The sequence below is a fragment of the Mixophyes fleayi genome, chromosome 2 (genome assembly GCF_038048845.1).
Source record: "Mixophyes fleayi isolate aMixFle1 chromosome 2, aMixFle1.hap1, whole genome shotgun sequence".
NCBI lineage: Eukaryota > Metazoa > Chordata > Amphibia > Anura > Limnodynastidae > Mixophyes > Mixophyes fleayi.
In genome coordinates this window covers 43,684,060-43,707,849 of record NC_134403.1, presented here as the reverse complement: position 1 = coordinate 43,707,849, position 23,790 = coordinate 43,684,060, and the positions used below count along the sequence as shown (strand labels likewise).

Here is a 23,790-nt window from a genome sequence, read left to right as displayed (position 1 = left end):
GGGACTTATAGTCAATGGAAATACAGGGATTTCAAAACTTACTATACTCACTAATTGAACGTATCCTGCAGTCTCCTATCTAGTAGAGCAGACCTACACCCGTATTCAACACCATATCCACTCCTTATTGAATTTAGGCGCACATTGCACCCAGAATGCGTCCCTTAATGAATCGGGCCTTATAAATATTGTATTTTTACACAGTGCTTTATAAAATTATATTGAAAAATAAAATGTATATATAATTTGCATTTTGTCCTTGGGCATCACAAACCCATTCGATAAAAGAAATCCCTATTGAAACATTTAAACAGTGCTGCGAAAGCCGTAATCCCAACCCATTGGAGATCCTCCCCTCCATCAACTATTAAAGAGCGATTTGCAAAAAACGAGTTTTACCGGCACATGGTTGAGTTAATGCTCTCATCCTCAGACCTTATAGACCATTATGCCATTTGGTTCAGATGGTTAGAGTTTCAAGACACAAACTTACATGATACCATATCCAATTAAGTTATACCCATCTATGATGATAATTGTAGGGTTCTCTAATTACCCTGACTCTCATGTATGGGATTACAACCACATAATTCCTCCATTAAAGATTTGGCTATTAACCCTGAGAACTTCTCGCCTCTTTTTCCCACATTCCTACCCTCTCTCTCCCTCACCCTTTACCCCCTACCCCGGCGGTTCCCAAACTGTGCGCCGCGGCTCCCAGGGGTGCCGCGGCGCTATCACTGGGGTGCCGCGGGCCAGCCATAAAAAAAAAAAAGAGCACAGAAACTTACCAATCCGTCGGGCGCCGGGACCCAGCAGCCTCCTCTCTCCCGCAGCAGCTTGTTACTGACGTCGATATTCAGTGACAGCTGCGGGAGAGAGGAGGCTGCTGGGTCCCGGCGCCCGACGGATTGGTAAGTTTCTGTGCTCTTTCTTTTTTTATGGCTGGCGCCTGGCACGGGGTAGAGTGAGCGGGATTGCGACAGCGGGGCACAGGAGGGGGACAGAGGGCAGAGGAGGGGGACAGCAGGACAGAGGAGGGGTACAGAGGGCAGAGGAAGGGGACAGAGGGGCAGAGGAGGCGGACAGCGGGGCAGAGGAGGGGGACAGAGAGCAGAGGATTGTGACAGCGGGGCAGAGGAGGGGGACAGACAGCAGAGGATGGTGATAGCGGGGCAGAGGAGGGTGACAGAGAGCAGAGGAGGGGGACAGAGTGCAGAGGATGGTGACAGCATGGCAGAGGAGGGGGACAGAGAGCAGAGGATGGGGACAGAGGGTAGAGGATGGGGACAGAGGGCAGAGGATGGGGACAGAGAGCAGAGGAGGGGGACAGAGAGCAGAGGATGGGCACAGAGAGCAGAGTAATGGGGACAGAGAGCAGAGGATGGTGATAGCGGGGCAGAGAGCAGAGGATGGGGACAGAGGGCAGAGGATGGGGACAGAGGGCAGAGGATGGGGACAGAGGGCAGAGGAGGGGGGCAGAGGATGGGGACAGAGAGCAGAGGATGGGGACAGAGAGCAGAGGATGGTGATAGCGGGGCAGAGGAGGGGGACAGAGAGCAGAGGAGGGGGACAGAGAGCAGAGGATGGCGACAGAGAGCAGAGGATTGTGATAGCGGGGCAGAGGAGGGGGACAGAGAGCAGAGGATGGTGACAGCGGGGCAGAGGAGGGGGACAGAGAGCAGAGGATGGGGACAGAGAGCAGAGGAAGGGGACAGAGGGCAGAGGATGGGGACAGAGAGCAGAGGATGGGGACAGAGGGCAGAGGAGGGGGACAGAGCAGAGAAGGGGGACAGAGAGCAGAGGATGGGGACAGAGAGCAGAGGATGGGGACAGCGGGGCAGAGGAGGGGGACAGAGAGCAGAGGATGGGGACAGAGAGCAGAGGATGGTGACAGTGGGGCATAGGAGGGGGACGGAGAGCAGAGGATGGTGACAGCGGGGCAGAGGAGGGGGACAGAGAGCAGAGGATGGTGACAGCGGGGCAGAGGAGGGGGACAGAGAGCAGAGGATGGGGACAGAGAGCAGAGGATGGTGACAGCGGGGCAGAGAAGGGGGACAGAGAGCAGAGGATGGGGGCAGAGGATGGGGACAGAGAGCAGAGGATGGGGACAGAGAGCAGTGAAGGGGGACACAGCGTGAGAGGGGCAGAGGAGGAAGACAGCGTGAGAGGGACAGTGGAGGGGGACACAGCGTGAGAGGGCAGAGGAGGGGACAGTGTGTGAGAGGGCAGAGGAGGGGGACAGCGTGAGAGAGGGCAGAGGAGGGGGACAGCGCGAGAGAGGGCATAGGAGCAGGACAGCGTTTGAGAGGGCAGAGGAGGGGACAGCGTGTGAGAGGGCAGAGGAGGGGACAGCGTGTGAGAGGGCAGAGGATGGGGACATTGTGAGAGAGGGCTGAGGAGGGGGGACAGCGTGACAGAGCAGAGGAGGGGGGACAGCGTGACAGAGGGCAGAGGGGGCAGTGTGAGAGAGGGCAGTGTGTCTGGATGTAGAGGGGGCAGAGTGCCTGAGGGCAGAGTGTCTGGATGCAGAGGGGGCATTTTTGCATACAACTAAATAAGTATTTCTGTCCTGACCTAAATACTTATTACAATTTTTTGACCCAACTACTTCTAAAACAGGACTGCTCAATAATTATTTTGGAGGGGTGCCTTGAAAAAATTTGGAGAACTGCAAAAGTTTGGGAACCACTGCCCTACCCTATGTTGTTGTTCTATTATGTTTTATATTATAAATGTGTTATTCTGGAGTATGTACTCCACTGTTTCTGTGAAGATGGTTTACCATGTTTTTTATTATCTTAGTGATACTTTACTCGATACTATTATTATTGTATTGCTACAGTTTTCTCCAGTTCTTTGGAAAATGTCTAAGACGTTTACTATAGAGCAGTGTTAAACCCCAAACTCTATTAGGTTTAATAATATTTCTATCCTACCACTTGTCAAATTGTCTTTCCATCTGTATTTCTTGTTCTGTCGATAAAAACTATATTGCAAAAAAAAAAAAAAAAAGCAACTATAATAAAAATGAGAATACCATTCTTTTTTACTAGAATACTTACCAGTCTTTCTTGTTTGCGATATTTCCGTTGTTGATACTTAAAAAAAAAAAGAGATAAAATATAAAGATCATTACAAACTTTACAAAAGTGTAGAGGTTCATTTGTAACTTGCCGTGCTGTAATGTGTAAGCTCATTCTGCATCTTGGGACTATGATAGTTTTTCACATACCAGGGACATACGGTTCAATTTTTTAATATATGGCAATAGGGCTGATTTTCTAAGGAAATCACCTATCAACATAATTGGTCAATAACATCTCGACAAGGCAGCTGGACATTACACCTATTTTCGTCAGAGATAGGGTTTTTACGTCCAATAATAAATAGACCAAATATTGTGGCATGTTTATGACAACTGTTATATAGACAACCATGCAAGGTGCCAAAACCCATAGCAAAGTCAAAACTGTACTAAATATTTGGAACTTCTGTGTAATTATTCCAAAACCATGAAAATCACACAGCAATCATTAGGAAACAAGGCTAGATGTACATCAGCCCTAACATTACATTTACACTGCGACGTTTCTTCCATTATACGGGGTGGTAAATTCATCTCACGCAGGACCATGCCACGGGCTACAGGGATGAAGTTCATGCGTGGTCTCTTGGCCCTCAACCTGGTCTTACTTCCCTTCTTCCTCACAGTCACAGCACTCGCTGGAGGCAATTTGTGCAGTGTAAAATCAACGTCGGTCGCGCCCGGTGGAAATGCACCTAGATGCCCAGCAAAGCGCATAAGATTGCGGAGCAAGAAGACAGCGTTGTGGAGTAGCAGACTTTTACACAGCCGGGAAAGGGAGGTGGTAATTGGGCACAGTGGGGACCTACCTTATCAAAGCACGGCATAGGTGCACTGGGGCACGTAAGTTTGCGAGCACTGAAAAAAATGTTTTTCTAATATTCTACCTATCATTTATTTTTAATTTTGGTATGTGTGTTTTTATATTCTAGTAAATGTAGGGGTATTACAGCTCTTAAAGCAGAGTCCATATTGACAATGCCGCACTCCCACCCCCACTGCACACATTGCTGTATATATACTTTTCATTAGTCCCCGAGAACTCTGACTGTAGAAGTGAATGCAGTGTGACACCAAACATCTATGCTTTGTCCTTTAGTCATTGTATTAGCAGATTACCAGCGAGATGGCTGGAAACCGCTACCTTCACAAAAGGAAATCTTATTTTATCTATTGGAATCCACGTGTAGAGTTTGGGCTTTCCGATCTTCAATGCATCCTATAAAAGTATCCGTTTCAGTAGTGTTGTTTTGTTTGACTTTTAATTTTAGGAGAGCAACAAAACTGTCTGTACAGAAACTGCAGGGATTAACTCCACCACTATATAAAGCACAGTTTATCTATGTCCCAATTTTCACACAACTCAAGGGGGACCTAAAAGGATAAAGCCTAGCTGTTCAGCGGCATGGCCTTTGTTAAACGTGGACATAATTTAGTTAGATAAGTGCATGACCGGAAGGAACAAGGACATGGCAAACTGATTTCCTAATTTTTTATCTCTACAGTGTTGTGATGTATGATTTTACAACCCTGAATTCTAGGCATCTAATAAACCTAGAGGATTAAATAAACTAAAATATCATCATCTTCCTGAATTCCAGAAATCTACATTTGGAAAACAATCTTTAATTGATCTATTTAGGAACTGTTGGCAGAAACAGAGGAGTACATACTGAATAAAGCTTATACTGGCGTATGTTTATTTGTGTTGTGTTTCCTCAGATTCGGTACCATAATGAACAGCCAGGGACTGCTGCAAACTCTTCTCTCTTTCGGCCTCTCCGGATCTGTTCACTCCTGGTTCACCTCATACCTTGCTAACTGCTCCTTCTCTGTATCCACGTCCGGCTCTTCCTCCTCCCCCTACCCTCTCCCTGTAGGAGTCCCGCAAGGCTCCGTTCTCGGCCCTCTACTCTTCTCGCTCTACACTTCCTCCCTTGGTGCTCTCATTTCCTCCTTCGGTCTTCAGTATCACCTTTATGCTGACGACATTCAACTCTACATCTCTTCTCCTGATCTTTCTTCCACCCTCCTCTCTCGTGTATCTAACTGCCTCTCCGCCATCTCCTCCTGGATGTCCGAGTGTTTTCTCAAAATCAATATCTCTAAAACGGAACTCATTGTCTTTCCTCCGTCCAGACTCCCATCCCACCATGACCTCTCTATAGTCGTCAACAACACCACCATCTCCTCTGTCACCAAACTCCGCTGCCTGGGTGTCACCTTCGACTCCTCTCTCTCTTTTGCCCACCCATATTCATGCTCTTGCCCAAGCCTGTCGCTTCCAACTACGCAATATCGCCCGCATCCGTCCCTTTCTCTCTCAGGATGCCACTAAGACTATCATCCACGCACTCATCATCTCCCGCCTGGATTACTGCAACCTCCTCCTCACCGGCCTCCCCCACTCCCATCTCTCCCCCCTCCGCTCTATACTCAATGCGGCCGCGAAACTCATCTTTCTCTCACGCCGCTCCTCCTCCACCTCCCCTCTCTGCCTCGCCTTACACTGGCTCCCCTTCCCCTACAGAATCCTTTTCAAACTCCTCACCACCACCTACAAGGCTCTCTCCCACTCTACTGCCCCCTACATCTCTACCCTCCTCTCCATTCACACTCCTGCCCGCTCCCTGCGCTCAGCCAATGATCGACGCCTCTCCTCAACTCTTATCACCTCTTCCCACTCCAGACTTTTCCCGTGCTGCCCCCCTACATTGGAATGAACTCCCTTGTTCCATCTGCCTCTCTCCTACTTTGTCATGCTTCAAACGTGCACTGAAAACTCACCTCTTCCTTAAAGCATACCAACCATCCACATAACCCCTCCATTCGCTCTCAACTCGCTCTCCCCCTTGATTCATCTGGCTCCCCCTGTGCCTGTTTTGTTTTCCCTCCCTTAGGATGTAAGCTCACTTGAGCAGGGCCCTCTTCCCTTATGTCTCCCTACCTGTTCTTCTGCTGCGTTTTTTGCATCAGCCAGCCTGGAGTTTCTGAAGTATTGGTATTTTTGTTTATTGTTTTGTACAGTTTCACCCTGTATAGTCGATTGTTTGTACGGTGTACGGCGCCGCGGAAACCTTGTGGCGCCTAACAAATAAAGGATAATAATAATAATATTAGGGGTTCATTGGGACATGGCCTTGCTTTCCTTGGCCAAATACAGTCTTCTTTACAAATAAACTAAAATTGCTACAGTTGTCCTACTTTCCAAACCTACAAATGGACTGTTGAGTGTGAGTAAAAATATTAAATACAAAATTATTGTCACATTTTGTTTTTAAACTTTATTGTTGGTTTCAGGAAGACGCACGGACAAGTTTGCAACTCTGAATACTTTCCATATATTAATGATATACAGTTAATGATGTACAGTTAAGTCAATATATATTTGGAGACTTACAAAATTTGTTATTTTAGCTGCACCAAAACATATGCAAGCAGGGTCGGACAGGCCTGTCGGGGAGCCGGGCTACCCCCCGGTAGGACCCAACCCCGGTAAACTCTGCCCCCTTCATTGGTGGGGGAGCAGGGTTTTTTTTTAAAACAAAAACAAAAGACAAAAAATATACTTACCACGTTGTGGCGCCGGTGCCCCTCCTCCAGAGTGATGAAGAAGAGGGGGGCAGAAAAGCACATAATGATGAAGAAGAGGGGGGGCAGAAAGACACAGAGTGATGAAGAAGAGGGGGGGCAGAAAGGCACAGAGTGATGAAGAAGTGGGGGGCAGAAGGGGATAGAGTGATTAAGAGGAAGGGGTGAAGGCACTGAGTGATGAAGAAGAGCAGGGGAAGGCACAAGTATTAATCGTGGGTCTTATTAATTTAACGCCGGGCCTGGGTGAAATCTTCTAAATGTACCCATTTTTGTTTCCAAATAGGGCCCGCAACATTCCAGGATCCAGACAAGCCGCAATTAAAGAAACCAGCAGCCACATGTGGTGAAAGTGAAAAGAACATGTAGGACAGTCTATCAAATGTTCTGATTCTAGTGGGACAATCCCGATTTTTGGTGACTGTTCCGCGCAATCTATGGGGCAGGCCAAGTCTGTGAACTCTTTATGTACACACTGCATTCTTTATACACTACACTATGGTGCGAGCTGTCCTTCGTGGGCTGACCACTCTCCCTCTAGTGTCTGGTCTCGCCTTTATGATGGCTGGCCACACCCACTCTGGTGGGCCCCTAGCGTTGCAGTCCCCCAGTGGGACCTTCATGCCCCAGTCCGAGACTGTATTCAAGTTACAGTTAGATAATGACTATGTTCCTAAAGTGCAGACTGTCAGCTTTAATTTGAGGGTATTCACATCCAAATTGGAGGAAGGGTTTCGGATATATAGCTGTTAACGTGTAGCACCCTCTTTTGCAAGGGCCCAAAGTAATTGGACATTTAGCTCAATTGTTGCTGCAAACCCACAACATGCGATCAAAGGAGCTCTCAATGCAGATGAAACAAGCCATGCGTAGACTGCAAAAACAAATTAAATCCATCAGAGAGATAGCGGGAACTTTAGGAGCTGCCAAATCAACCGTTTGTTACATTCTGAGAAAAAAAGTATGCACTGGTGAGCTCGGCAACACAAAAAAGGCCTGGAAGACAACAGTGGTGACTGATTGCAGGATCCTTTCCATGGTAAAGAAAAACCCTTTCACAACATCCAGCCAAGTGAAGAACACTCTAGGAGGTAGGCATATCATTATTCAAGTCTACCATAAAGAGAAGACTTCACAAAAACAAGTACAGAGGGTTTACCACAAGGTGCAAATCATTCATAAGCCTCAAGAATAGAAAGGCCATTCTAGACTTTGCTAAAAATAAAAAATAAAAATGTTTTTAAAAAAGTCATCCCAGTTCTGGAACAGCATTCTTTGGACAGATGAAATGAAGATCAACCTCTACCAGAATGATGGGAAGAAGTAAGGAGAATGCTTTGAAAGGCTCATGATCCAAAGCATAGCACACCATCTGTAAAACACGGTGGAGGCAGGTCCTGGCATGATATGCATGGCTTCCAATAGCGCTGGGTCACTAGTGTTTATGGATGTGACAAAAACAGAAGCAGCCGGCTGAAATCTGAAGTGCATAGGGATATACTGTCTGCAAAGTTGATTGAAAGGCACTTCACAGTACTGATTGCCAATGCTCCAAAACATACTGCAAAAGCAACCCAGAAGATTTTTAAGGCAAAGAAGTGGAATATTCTGCAATGGCCGAGTCAATTACCTGACCAAGCATGCATTTCACTTGCTGAATACAAAACTAGGCAGAAAGACCCACGAACAAACAACAACTGAAGACAGCTGCAGTAAAGCCTGGCAAAGCATAACAAAGGAGGAAACCGAGCATTTGGTGATATCCATGGGTTCAGGCAGTCATTGCCTGCAAAGGTTTTGCAACAAAGTAAAAAAATTAACATTGTATATAGGATAATTTTAATTTGTCCAATTACATTTGAGTCCCTGAAAATAGGAGACTGTGTATAAAATGGTTGCAATTCTGAAACATTTCAAAAATATTTTTATTCAACCCTTTCAATTAAAGCTGAAAGTCTACACTTCAATTGCATCTGCATTGTTTAATTTCAAATCCACTGCTTTTACTACACTAACAGGTCACACATTTGGCACATATATACCATCATTAAGATCCTTAACTTAAGCACCCAGGAACTTTATTGTAATCCTATTGACTCTCGTTGAGCTTCTGGTATTCTATATGGTTTTAGATTAACCTTAGCCCCCAGTTTAGTGACTATGTCATGTTTAATGACTGTTGCTTTACCAGGTACATCCAAAAACAAGTCTCTGTTTCTTATGAGAAACTCTTTAGCCTCATGCTGTTGAGCGGTGGCGAGATTTTTAGCTACTGTTACCTCCGGAACCAGAGATATATAGCAACTACCGGGGAAACTAGGGTAGCTGAGAAAGCTACTTTGTCTTTCCATAGTTTCATAAGGTTTCCGGCTTTCTTTTCCCTGGGTTGTATACCTTGTAATTAACTTCACCCACTTTTCCCATTATTTCAAATGGTCCATGCCATTTAGACAAAAAATTACTTTCTACTGTGGGTTCTAAAATAAACACTTTGTCCCCAGGAACAAAGATGCGTAATTGGGCATTACGGTTATACACCCTTTGTTTTGCCTGTTGGGCTTGTTTCTATGTGCTCTCTCACTATCGGCACCACTGCAGCTATTCTTTCTTGCATCTGGGAAATATGTTGAATCACAGCTTTATAGGGACTGGGTTTCCCCCTCCCATGTTTCCTTTGCACTATTCAGTAATCCCCTAGGGTGTCTCCTATACTGCAAATGAAATGATGAGAATCCTGTGGAGGACTGGGATACCTTTCTAATGGCCAGTAACAAATAGTCCAAATTTTGTCCATCTATATCCACTACCTTCTTTAGCATATGCTTTAAACTTTTGTCAAATCACGCTACTAAACCATCAGCCTGAGGGTGATAAACAGACATCCTCAGTTGAGTAACCTTAAACAGGTGGCACAGCTCTATTATAATTGTGGACATAAACGAAGTACCCTGGTCAGTGAAGATTTCTTTAGGTAGCCCTACTCTGCTAAAGACATGTACCAGCAAGATAAGATCATCCAGGTCAGAAGTTAGATCTCTGGAAGCCAGCTTATCTTTAATGCAGTCCACTAAACCATGCCAAAAACCTGCTACCGGGGCCTCATTGTTTCTCCTCACTTCGGAGGCAAGAGTCCGGAATTGAACTGCGCATTGACCCACAGTTATGGAGCCCTGATGTAGTTTTAATATGCGGAAGGCTGCAGAAGAGACTCGGCCAGGCTCGTTAATGATTCTTCTGAAGGTGACGATGAAGGATGATGAGTCTTACAATAGCAGATCATTACACTCCCAGAGAGGGCATGCTCAGACGAGCACCTGCCCAGTGAGTAGAGAGATCATGTACGCCACCTTCATTCGTTCTGATGAAAAATTTCAAAGTGACTCTTCAAATTAGATGGAGCACTAATTCAGGAATCCTCGACACCTGTTTGGATCCCCATCGTAAATTCCCAAAAGAATAGGAGGCGGTAGAGGTCGACTGGCACAGGAGAATAGCAGGAGAGGTAGGTGAGGGTGGGTCAACTGGAGTAACCAGGGCGCCCTGAAGAGAATCCAGGTGAGAAGCTAGGGCTTCCAGGAGCTGTCCGTGATAATATTCCTGCTGATCGACACAGCGTGCCAGGTGTTGAAGTAACTCTCTGGCTGAGGGTTCACCGGTACCATCCATTGCCAGAGTATACTGTCATGACAGGGATGTTTTCATGGTAACTGCCTACCAAGTAGTTGGCGAAACTGAGCAGATAGGCACACAGTCTAACACGACCCTGGAATTCGCGAGGGATCCCCGCCAGGAGGTATGGGCTTAGCTGCGTGGGATGTGCAGGTCGCGGCCCTCAATGCCAGTCACTGATGAGGCAGCAGCTGAATGGAATGGTCAGACAAGCCGGGTCGGTAACAAGAGGGCGAACAAAATCAAAATCAGAATCCAAAGGGTAGTCAAGAATAGCAAAGGTTAAACCAGATAATCTGTTGAGCCAAAATCACAACCTGAGGAGAGTTGTCAGGGGCAATAGCGGGGCTCAAGCAGAGCCAAAATCAGAATTTTGGAGCTGGATATGAGGCCCGTTGACAGGCAACGGGCGCTTATGCGCACAGGAATCTGCTGGACAGAACAGGAAGGGATCAGAGAAAGCGTCTGTCCCTACTGAGGAGGAGAGTGGGGACGGCATCTGACAATGACATTGTTTGATTTTTGACTGTGCGTGGTGTTTAGAATTTATAATTCACATATGTATTGAACATAGCCTGCAGTCTCCTATCTAGTAGACAAAGAGCAGAACAGACCTACACTCGTATTCATCATTTTCGCTCCTTATTGAAATTAAGCGCACATTGCGCCTAGTATGCGTCCCTTAATGAATCAGGCCTTATAATTATTGTATTCTTACACAGTGCTTTATAAAATGATATTAAAAAATAAAATGCGTATATCATTTGTAATTTGTCCTTGGCCATCACAAACCCTTTCGATAAAAGAAATCCCTATTGAAACATTTAAACAGTGCTGCGAAAGCCGTAATCCCAACCCATTGGAGATCCTCCTCTCTATCAACTATTAAAGAGTGATTTGCAAAAAACGAGTTTTACAGTTAATGCTCTCATCCTCAGACAGGCTTATAGACCATTATGCCATTTGGTTCAGATTGTTCGAGTTTCAAGACACACAGACTCACATGATACCATATCCAATTAAGTTATACCCATCTATGATGATAATTGTAGTGTTCTCTAATTACCCTGACTCCCATGTGATTCCAACCACATAATTCCTCCATTAAAGATTGGGCTACTGACCCATGAGAACTTCCTGCCTCTTTTTCCCACTCTCCTACCCCCTCTCTCCCTCCCCCTTTACCCTCCCTACGTTTTTGTTTTATTATGTTTTCTATCAAAAATGTGTTATTCTGGAGTATGTACTCCTCTGTTTCTGCTTATATGGCTTACCATTTTTTTTATTGTCATTGGGATACTTTACTCGAAACGATTATTATTATATTGCTATAGTTGTCCCCGTTTTGTTTTTTTTAAATCTGTCTAAGACTTTTTATATACAGCAGTGTTGAACCCCAAACTCTTATGTTTGATAATGTTTGTATCCTACTACTTGTCGAATTGTCTATCTGTCTGTATTTCTTGTTCTTTCAATAAAAATTATATGCAAAAAAAAATAAAAAAAATAAATAATAAAAAATAAGCAACAACTTTAATATTAATAATAATGAGAATACCATTTTTTTACTAGAATACTTACCAGTCTTCTGCAAGTTTGGTCCATCTGTGGTTGACGCTTAAAAAAGAAGAGAGATAAAAAATAAAGATCATTACAAACTTTACAAACATGGAGAGGTGCATTTGTTACTTGCCGTCCTGCAATGTGTAAGCTCATTCTGCATCTTGGTACTATGATAATTTCTCACATACCAGGGACATATGGGTCAATTTATCAATATATGGCAATAGGGAAATCACCTATCAGCATAATTCATCAATAAAATTTTACCAAGGTAGCTGAACATAATATCGATTTTCACCAGAGATGGGACTTTCCATCCAATAATAAATAGACCAAAAATTGTGGCATGTTTGTGACAATTGTTACAAGGTGCCAAAAAACCCATAGCAAATTCAAAACTGTGCTAAATAAAATGTGCACTAAATGGACTTCTGTGTACTTATTACAAAACCATGAAAATCACACAGCAATAATTAGGAAACTAAGCTAGATGTACATCAGCCCCAACATTACATTTACACTGCAATGTTTCTTCCATGGGACGGGGTATAAAATTAATCTCAGGCAGGACCATGCCATACCATAAAGAACAGACAGGGACAATTATGGAAGAGACAACATTAGGGGTTCATTAGGACATGGCCTTGCTCTCCTTGGCCAAATACAGTTTCCTTTACAAATAAATTAAAATTTCTACAGTTATCCTACTTTCCAAACCCACAAATGGACTGTTGAGTATGAGTAAAAATATTAAAATGTGACAATAATTTTGTATTTGTTTTTAAACTTGCTTGATGGTTTCAGGAAGAAGCATTGACAAGTTTGTGTTATTTGGCACTGCCCCATAAACCTCAATCACATTTTCTGACCATTTACAGCAGCCTAAGCCCCTCGCCACTTTACTATTGAGGTGGTTAGGAACCGGGAGGACTCCTAGAAATTCAGGAGTCTCCCGGACATCCCGGGAGAGTAGGCAACTAGATAGCTGCCAGACAATTTTACTTGCCACGGAGAAAAGATTCACAGTTTACAACTAAACTCTGCCATTTAGCTTACCAGAGACAAGGATGAGTCAGTCCAACTTATCGCACAGCTCTGTGTGCACTAGGCAATGTTTACCTCCATAGACTGTTCTAATAATATGGCAGTGTTGTAACTCCTCCTCTGCTTCACATGAAAGTTTTTCAGCTAGATCTCTCCCAGCTGTCTGCACACAGACTGGCAGCTATTCATGCAGTCACTTCCAATCCTGTGTACTGCTAATTACAACACTGCTGTATATTATGACAATATAATATATGACAACTAGAGTACCCCAAAAACAGATTGTGGAACCCCCATTTGATTCTGGATCCAAATGTGGTTCCACGATAAGAGCAGCACAGTCTCAAGCTTCAGGTGTATTTTTAAGACCTCTCATTTTAAAGAAGGGAGTCTCCTCTTTTATATACGCTGCTTGACTAACTCTCCCGGTTAAATTAATTAAAAAAGAACGAGGGGCTCATGAGGATCACTGAGGAGTTGCAGAACATAGTGGCTCCACAAAGCATTTACCTGAAAATCAATAGCTGAAATCACTGCCATATCTTTCTGCTCCAAAAAAGAACCAGTGGTGCATCCAAAAACAAGGACAGACAAACTCAAAACTCAGGTTTGGGACTTCCCCCTCCCTGCTAGATACAAGTGATCTGTTCTCCTGCTCGCCCACTTCTCTGGGCAGAAACATAGCACCTTCTACTGCCTTACCCAAAAGAACAACAAGAGGAAAAAGTTCTTAGCAACCCTGCAACAAGGGCGTTGTGAACTGCTGAAAATGCAGTTATCAAACGTGAGGGCCTTGGTGCCACATACAACAAGATGGCAGCCACGTTTCACACAGAACGGCAGAAAGCAACACATGAGCTCCTCCTAGTAATAGTCTCTTACAGAACAGAGTGGATATTTCAGACATTAAGCATCACAACTTTGTACTCGCTAATAATGACCTATGGAAGGAGAGTGAAGCCCTGAAGGTGACGTGCAATTCTATAAAAGTCCACATTGACTACTTAGATAATCATGCTTAAAGGACTAAGGATAGTGTGCAAGTCTCCGAAGATATAATGGGACAGGTTTATAGGCTATTACTAAATTGTACGTATCTACGCCACATCCCTGATTCCCAAGACTCAACATAGTGGTCCAGAGACTCCATAGAGAATTCACTCTTGCCCAGACAGAAGGTAATAGTCCAGGAATAAAGTGTTATGTATGAAAGGTACTACGGGATTCCCAGCTGTAACAAGTGATGGAATTTGGGGCCTATTTTGCGCAACATTTTTTCTGATATCTCCTATAAAACCTGACCAGATGCTGGCAATTTCAAGAGATTACCTATTTTGTGACAAAGAATAGAATCCACTACTCCTGGAGGTTCCCATTTAAATCTACAGTCCCCCAAAAAATGGTGCCTGTTAATAACGGACTTACCCACTGATCATCTTGATTGTTTCTATGTCTCTGAATACTACATTTGGACCTATATGAATTTATATGTTTATTAAATATGGACTTACTGTCTAGTAATTTTATATTAATGGGAACTGCCGATCTGAACCATCATGTAAGGGCGGAAGTGATGTCTGAATCTGGGTGGAAGTGTACATGTCCACTGGAGCGATGAATGGTGGACTTGAGATTGATGAGACTCAGGGCCTGATTAAGGGTTCTGGCCGCCCTAGGCTAATACAGCCGCAGCGCCCCCCCCCCCCTCCTCCGAATATATAGGTGTATAGGAACACTCCTGAATATGAATGTACAGGTGTATTCTTCAGCATTCAAATTTAGACAGATTGTGCCATTGTCTCTTACCTGTCCTTGCTCTTCTCTCTTGCAACTTTGTTATCCTCTCGTTGGCTTCTGGAAAGTTGGCGTCCTTTTTTGAAAATGCAAAAATGTATTATAATGCAAACCCTGAATGATTAGGCCCTTTAGTTAAAACAAAACACTCCATTATGGCCAGCTAAAAGTACCCCATTGGACAGGCATATATAAGCAATATCTGAATATTTGTTGTCAATCAAATACAAACCTCTACCAGCCCCATCTCACTAATATTTAGTATTCTAGTGATTGCTGAGACCACCCATGTGACCACCACACAATCATGAGATTCTGCCCCCCAAAGCTGCTCTATTTTTTAAAAAGCCCCTGCAGCCATTTTCCTTAACCACAACCCCCCGCACAGCCATTTTCCTTAACCCCTGCTGCAGCCATTTTCTTTACCTCCCACCCTGCATCCATCCCCCTTGCAGCTATTTTCCTTACCTCCACTCTGCTAGCTAGCTATCCCCCCCGTCACATCAAAACTACCCCAGTCACATATATCAGCCCCCCTTCTCAGCCCTCCTTCATACATATCAACCTCTCTACCTCCCTATAGATTTTCATGGCAGCCCCCCCTCCCACCCTATAGATTTGTATGACAGTCCCCCTCTCCCTCCCTATACATATGCATGACAGTCCCCCCTCTCCCTCCCTATAGATATGCAGGGTAGTCCCCCCCCTCCCTATAGATATGCAGGGTAGTTCCCCCCCTCCCTATAGATATGCAGGGTAGTTCCCCCCCCCTTCCTATAGATATGCAGGGCAGTTCCCCCTCCCTATAGATATGCAGGGCAGTTCTCCCCCTCCCTTTAGATATGCAGGGCAGTTCCCCCCCTCCCTATAGATATGCAGGGCAGTTCTCCCCCCTCCCTATAGATATGCAGGGCAGTTCCCCCCTTCACTTACCTGTAGTTGTGCCAGCGTCGCTCCTCTCCTCAGATCAGCAGATAGGAAGTGAAGACGTCCTGCTTCCTGTCTGCTGCACAGCAACAGGCAGCCTGGCGATTGGCTGTGTGTTGCTAACCACTGACCACCAATGCTTTTGATCGTCGAGCCCTCCACCCCCCGCGGCGATCCCCCCCCCGCGGCGATCCCACAGTGCAGCGCCCCCCGGGACCCAGCGCCCCAGGCTGCAGCCTAGTCAGCCTAGTGGTTGATCAGGCCCTGATGAGACTATTTAAACACAATGATGCACAGGACTGTCATAACCTCTTGATAAAGTCAACAAGGCGAAACGCGTCAGTGGGTGGATCTGAAATCAATTATCAGCACTGGGACAATATACGTGGCCAGGAGCCTGTCCTTATTCGTTAACATCTATCTTGCTGTGGGAGATTCAGATGAGCTGTTTTTGCTATTATTAAATGTAAAAACATGTATTTGCTTTTTTATGAGTTTCTATTATTAAAATTTATTTTTGAGTGTTTTGGGATTGACTAGTTATATGTCACGCGCCGTCCCCGCTGATCCCGTCAGACGGGGACGGACGCCTGTCTTCAAGCTGAGCGCTCTGTTGCTTAGCAACAGATGCGCTTCGGCTTCCGGACAGTCTGCCTGCCGGGCGCATGCGCCCTGCCGCCGTCCCATTGCCTAGCAATGGGACACTACTTTCACTCTAGCGTGCCGCCCCCTGGCTCTCCCAATCAGCAGCTGCATGCCTCTATTTAAACCTGGCTCTGGCGCCAGAGTAACAGGTTCCAGTACCTAGTATCCTGGTTCTTCCTGCTTTCCATCTTCCCCGATTATTCCTCCTGTGTTCCTGCTCTCCCGTTGTGACCCAGCTTTGGCGACCATTCCTGTTTCTGTGTGACCCATATTGTTCCTGCGACCTTGGCTTGTTGACTACTCCTCTGGATTCTCCCTGGTACCTTGCATTCCCGATTGGCTTGACCCGGACCATCTGACCTTTCTACACTACACCGGCAACTGGCTAGTAGGACCGCGACCTGCGTGCCCTGTGCAGCGAAGTCCATACCTCCTTGCAGGGGTCCCTGGCGAATTCCAGGGGTACGTTAGACTCCACACCTGCTAGTTCAGTAGCGCTAATACCGGTTAATGTTTTGCTTCATTGTAGTCCTCAGTAGGCCTACGGCCTGACATTATAATTGATTTTACTTAGGTCTTTGAACGTATTACACTATTGGATTATAATTTGAGGTTCAGCTTATCTTGGATCCAATACTATGATGTGGAAAACTGATTAAGAAGACCATATATAAAGTTCATCAATATATCAGTTAAGCCTCTTTTATTCCGTGACTTAATTCAAGCACATTTTATATAGTTTGCACTGGTCTTTTATTGAAAAATAAGCTACTACAACTACAATATGGTTGACAATTCTGTTACTTAATTTTTTGGATTTTAGGTCATTCTGCACTTGCAAATAGGTGCAAAAAAGAGAGAAGCAGTCATCTGTATGTTATTACAATTCTTTTGTACGTATGTATATATATATATATATATATATATATATATATATATATATATATATATGTATTTATATAGATAAGCGCTATCTCTACTCAACCAAGTGGGTATCAACATAAATATATAAAGTATGTGTAAAAAATGCTGTATTTCTCACAGAATCCTCCTTAAATATATATTTGTGTTGATACTCACTTGGTTGTTTGAACAGGGAAAGCACTTATCAATATCCTTCTTTGTTTAATATATTGATCCTTGTGTGGTGGCACTTTAAGGTATTTTGGGCTGCATTTCTAGAGCTCTGGTTTGAGATAGTATTGCAAGTATTACAGGCTATTGTAGGTTCCTGTCCTATCTTTGCAAATATGTAATACTGAACCTAATATGAGATATAGGAGGCAAAACTCACATGACTAAGCCGTAAATTATGAAACATGCGTCGGGCTGTGCGTCATCAGTGACGTCACAGGCCCGGAAGTTAGGAGCTGCTAGCAGTAAGTCTTACATACAAATGGCAAACCCTCTTAGTGTAGGTGAAATATAACATCGATAAGAGCATTTAAGTTAATTATATAACAATATATAAGGAATGATGGGAGTGCGATATGTATGCTGATTGTGCCTCCACATGCAGTTCAGCAGTAGATTTTTGCATAAATAAAAACGGCCAATAAAAATAAATATGATATCATGTAACATTTGCATAATACAAGGTATAAGGTAGCCAGGGACAAAGGAAGAAACAACATTAAGAGTTCACTGAACCAGGGCCGTGCTTTCATTGGCTAAATACAGTGCTGATTACAAATAAAATGAAAACTGCTTCAATTATCTTATCTTCCAAAACCACAAATGGACTTGTGTTTACTGGTGAATGCGATTATAAAACACCAATAGTGGGGGCATGGCTTGGCAGCCATTATGGATGGCTGCAATGCTCTTGAGCTCTATCTAGCTCTAGATTCAATCAACTTTAATCAACACTATTACCAGCTGAAATTTAGGACGTTGCAGCCAGTAAACCTCTTCCAGATTCAAACTACACTTCAAGGTGTTGCTTGACTGGGGCGTCCGGAACAGAGGAATCCACTTCGTGGCCCTCCAGCCACCCATTTTAGCCTGGACCTCGTGGCTCACCAGGTTCCCCTACCTCAGGATAGTACTGGATTGCGCTGCCATAGGTACCGTCTGGATCCTTTTAGCAGACTCCTGCCAGTGACATATTACCCTCAAGTGTATGCACATCCTGTAGACATAGAGGAGCAGGGCCCAACTGGCTTCTTACCAATCCCTGGTAACGCTGCTGTCTCTTGGCGAGTCCCTTAAGGGTAGAACATACAGAAAAGAGTGGGTTACCAGTGCCCTCCCCATCATCAGGATTCCGGAGTTCAGCTTCTGCAGCGTCAACCCGACTTAGAAATCTGTCTGCTTCCAAACGGCCGCTGTGGATCTCCTTCGCCAGGTTGCTTCCTGTTCGTGTTGGACGCTGACACGGCTGCATATGCTCCCCTTGGTCTGGTGGGTCTCTTCTCCCAAGTAAGTGACTCTGAAGTGTTGCATGCAGTGTTCACCTTTATCAGCCCTGTGCCACAATCAAATTCAAAAGAGGCTCTTCGACTACTGTGGGGTTAGATTTTACACCTCTGCTCCTTGCAGTAATCATAATAAAATTGAACCAGAGTGGGGTTCTCATAATCGCATATAACGGAGGCTCTGAGACTCTTATTTACTATTCAACAAGGACTACGTTCAAGGAATCCCCATCCTAACATAGGCAATTACAGGAAAACAGGATCCTAAAATCTATGAACAACGTAAACTCCTATCCACATTCGTTCCTGGGTTTTTCTGCTGTGAATTTTTGCTTTCCCCATTATTTGTCACAATTACCCACTAGATCGAGCTAAATACTTTCTCATTATAGTTTTTCTCCTGAATAATCAGCCTACTGCAGTATCATTCTTCATTTGGCCTCTGTTCTACTCCTTTGGATTCCTATGCGCCCACTGCCCCATACAGACAATGATCCATCTTGCTCGCTAATATAACATTGAGCATATAAAAAATGCTCAAAACCCTAATGGAGGATAGTGGCTGGGGACAGCTCCTATACATTGTTCTTTTGCACAATTTTGTAACTCTCAATGGGGAAAGACAAGAAAGTGACCAACAAAAAGAAAGTTGGGAAGACAAAGGACATTAACTCTCAACCTGATATTCAGCAATTATTTTTTAACATATCAACTTCAAGTGCAAAAATCTACTCTCTTATGGCATCGCAGCCACAGCCTCAAAAACAAAACTCCCCTCAGGAGGCACCAGAATTGGGTTTGTCCATGTCTCCTTCCTTCTAAGGAAGTCCAGACAAGTAGAGGTTATTGATTTCATTGGTCACCCAATCCAAATATTCCAGGATATATCCTGGTGAATCTTACAGCAAAGGAGGTTACTCAAACCATTAACAAATGTACAGAGAAAACACAAATTCAGGTGGGGCTATCCATTAAGCATCCAGGTTCTTCACAATAGCAAGTCCATTGTCCTCAAAGACCCTGACTATTTGGAAACCTTTAAAATTCAACTTATTCAGATCCCGGACGGGAATCCGTCTTGCCTCCCCTGGCTCCCCCACTACAATCCAGGGTGAGTAATGACGTGTGGTCCAGGAAAAGTCAGAGGATGACCCATCTAGAGACCAAGCCACCACCCAATAACACTTATTGTAATTCATCTGTTGCTTATCTACACTTTCTCATCTCTTTTGCCGCATCTTCTATTAATTGGAAAGTCTTGCATATATTCTCCCTATGCAGGTTGTTAAGGCTGTTAAAGCTTTTTAAAGTAAAACTTAATTTCTCCTGGCTGGGGAGACTAAATATTATCAAAATGAATATCCTCCCTAAGGTATTATATTACCTCCAAACAGTTCCCATAAAAGGTACTTATGCAGTTTTTTCGGACCTACAACGCGTGATCAGGGACTTTGTCTGGAGGCTCAAACAGCTGAGGTTTAAAGATGACATTCTCCATAGATGTGGACATCAGCTATATTTTTTCTGGTACTATTACCAAGCACCCATGCTCACAAGAATCCTGGAATGGACTAGGTTAGAGGAGAGTAAACAGTGGGTTTTCGTGAAAGGCCATGAATTGGGTATTCCATCAAATGTAATACCGTGGCTCCCCAGCTCACCAAAAATAAACACCCAACTTATGGACCCACACTGAACCGTTGGAGGGGAATCAGGGGGCGAATACTCTCAGTACAGTGGCTAGACTGTATTTAACATTCGGCTTTACATGCAGTGTTGGTCACATAACTGCTAACTATCCCAGGTATAAAAAAATCTGCCCCAAGATTAACCCATATTGGAACGAGATATTTCCCCTCTTCAAAATTATCATGAGGACAGATGTGCCGGTTGACCGTGGTTTTTGGTTCCTGTCATCTCGAATATTCCTATATCGACCTTCAAAACATTGCTTCTTAAACATCTCAATAATGCAGCTAAAGCACTGATCCATGTGAACTGGAGGTCTCCTTCTTCTGCTACCATGATCGAATGGTTCAGATGGATAGACTTTTACATGTCTATGGATGACATCATCCTCTCGGCATCTGACCGAATTCATAGCTACTTGGCTGGAATTTAGGTAATCTGATACTTACTGTTCCCGACTTACACCTCTCTCCCCCTAGTCAATCTGCCTCACCCACAATATTTCCCTAACAATGTTGGAATGCCCCTCTAGTATACTGTGCCCACCCATCCCTCCTGTGCGTAATTTAAGACGTGGTCTTCTACCCTCATGGGGCCTGGATTACCCCTCGCCTTCCTTTCCACCTCCCTACCTTTATTCCCCATTTATCACTTCCCCAGTTATTTGTTTTGTTCTTTATAAAACAAAAAAAATCTTTACTCTGGATTTCAATATGATTGATTCTTTGTGCTTTGCTGATGTGCATTGTTCTTTGGTGCGTTAATTTAATAATATATTTAAAAAAAAAAAAAACAACAAATAGAAAAACTTATTTGTCACTTTTTGTTTTTAAAAACTTGCTTACTATCCACCTAAATGAGCCGTACAAAAAAATAAATACATGAAATTGCACAATTAATAGGTGTAGAAAAAAATAAACATACCGAATATAATGGTTGTAAGGATGGGACTGGTAAGTCAACTGCAGGTGCAACTTGTGAGCTCCGAAACACAGATTTTTGCCTCTTTATATTTCTTGCAATGAGATTCACACTGTCAGATGTTTGCGGTACCTCTGCAGGGGACATGGGAAAGTCCAATGTGCTCTAGATATAGATAAGAATGTTTCTTTATTATTATCTTTTATTTTGAAAGCGTAAACATTCTGCAAAAATGTACAATAATGGTATAACATACACTTGTATGGATGTGCCTTATTGACAGCCCTGAGTTATGTGCGAGTGAAATGAACCACTTCTGGGGCTTTGTAGAGGAGCGACTGGTGCATTTAAATATCCACTGTGGTGGCTGGCAGAAAAACCCGGTTTCAACTTCAAGTTAGAAAAAGAGAAACTTTGATTGGAGTTTAAACCTCTCCAGTATGGCCTTAAACATTCCTCCTCTCACTTCTCTCTATCCCAATGCTAATCTGACAGATAGTGTCGGCCATTAAGTGTTGAGCGTGAGTTAGCATGAGTTACAAGAGGGAGACACCAAGACGGCTTTTGCCACAGATGTACTCCAGCGCTAGAGGGTCTGAGAGAGAGGCTCCGAAACCCAGTAGAAGGCAGATTGGAGTGAGTGAATGTCCTGAGCTGTCACTGCAACTCACAGCTGTATCAGCCATGACAGATACTGCCTACCGTCAGTGCTAGGAGCATAGACACCCACTTTGACAGGCATCCTGAGGAGTGTGTATATAAAGACTATTCACCTGGAAGTACAGAGTGTAGCGGGACACAGGAGCTAATGGGAAGAGAATGAGAGACAGAGTGACAGTCCCAATCAGTTATGGTGTCAACTCTAGGGTCAAAATATGTGATGTGCTTCAGCTGTGATGCATGCAACCAAGAGCTGTGATGGAGAGACAAAAAAATCATGTAATAAACACTTATTTCACAGAGAGATTGTCTGGAGCCCACTCATTTGTCAGAAGTGATAAATCCACTGCATGTCCGCTTCACACTTCAGTTTCTTGTTACAAATCCTGTATGTGTAGGGCCACCTGTCCATGTAACCACTCACCATATCGTCGACAGAAGAGGGCTGACCTAGCTCTCGTAGGTGGGTAGAAAGGTCTCCATAAGTAGGTGCCACGACCTGAAATAAGAAAAAGCAATAGCACTAATTACAATAATGCAAGAACAAACACTTAAAGCTTACAGTAGAAATCAAACATGGGAGATGACAAGTGTTTGTTCTGTACAGTGGTCCAGCTCCATGTAGATAAGGGCATAATGTACCCCATAACTCTGAATGCGCTGTCTACCCAACTAGTTGCAGTCTTACGTAGCACCTGTCACAGTACGCAAGTATAACAGATTTACTGTCTTACAGTAATACAGTTTCTTCTAAATTTGCCATTTTACATATGTGCATGAAGTTAGCCATTTTCCATGCAGACACATTCATCAGCATTCACAAGGGTGAGGACATCCCCTGTACTGAAAGGAGCATGCCCCCCCCCCCCCCCCCCCCTTGTGTCTGTGAAACCTTCTGTGACAGCAAATGGTAGGAAGTCTACCAGATAACATAACAGGCTTTTGGTTGGCTCAGAAAAATCACATGAGAATAATGCCACAGGATATTCAGACCACAAGATAGCATATTTAACATTCGCTTTACATAATGTGCTGTTCATATAACTGCTAACTGTCCCAGGTATTAAAAATCTGTCCCTGGAAATGTGTGTCCTTTGAAATGTCTCTGATTTTCCTTATTGACCAGCTGCACGGTACTATTCCTGTTATTATGTATAATTTTTACTATTCCATTCTCGTACTTTGGGCCTCATAAGGTAATGTATATTGAGAAGGAGAATTGAAAATGATGCAGGGAGCTTTGACTAGATGTAGAAAAGTCACTGGACCAGCGGGTTCAATGCGGGGAGAGAGCAGGCTGATACCACATAGGTAACTTGAGACGGCTGCAGAGAAGTCACAGAAACAGCAGTAGCTCTGAGAGACAGCAGGTGGAGAGAACCGTAGCTGACACGATACAGGTAACTCAGATAATGGTAAAGGAGTCACTGGAACATCGGGTTTAATGCTGGAGGAGAGCAGGCTGATGCCACAACACGCAGGCCACAACGGAAGACAGGAGCCAGATGCTAGAGCACAGGAAGTGAGCTTGGAGAACAGGCAATAGGCAGGTGCACCTGGGAGGTTTAAATAGTGCTTGCGGCCAATGAGGGAAGAGAGGTTTGAAAGGTGGACTGCAATTCTGCACGTGCGCAGACCAGACTGCCAACGATGCATGCGAGCAACAGATGCCGGGATATGCCGGCATTACTGCTTGTGAAAAGGAGGTAACGGTACAGGTGCCCGCAAGCGGGGCCGAGGCGCGACAATAGCTTTCTGTAAATACCCTGCATTGCCAAGTGA

The 23,790-nt window shown here is 44.2% G+C and overlaps 1 protein-coding gene and 1 long non-coding RNA gene across 8 annotated transcripts in view; one reads left to right on the top strand and one right to left on the bottom strand.

Annotated features, from left to right (window-relative positions):
• The window catches only part of LOC142140900 (protein mono-ADP-ribosyltransferase PARP4-like), a 200,752-nt gene that overhangs the window by 23,508 nt on the left and 153,454 nt on the right, over positions 1-23,790 (bottom strand). For 5 of the 6 annotated variants that reach the window (XM_075198877.1, XM_075198881.1, XM_075198880.1 and 2 more), the window contains 4 exons: positions 22,433-22,507; positions 21,352-21,513; positions 11,930-11,965; positions 3,066-3,101 (listed from right to left, as the gene is read on the bottom strand). In XM_075198877.1, the coding sequence (XP_075054978.1) occupies positions 3,066-3,101; positions 11,930-11,965; positions 21,352-21,513; positions 22,433-22,507 (309 nt within the window). The remainder of the gene's footprint in view (positions 1-3,065; positions 3,102-11,929; positions 11,966-21,351; positions 21,514-22,432; positions 22,508-23,790) is intronic. The other variant, XM_075198878.1, reaches the window with a different exon arrangement.
• Positions 1-23,790, top strand: part of LOC142140903 (uncharacterized) — a 96,531-nt gene that overhangs the window by 28,960 nt on the left and 43,781 nt on the right. The gene's annotated exons all lie outside the window — the stretch shown is intronic.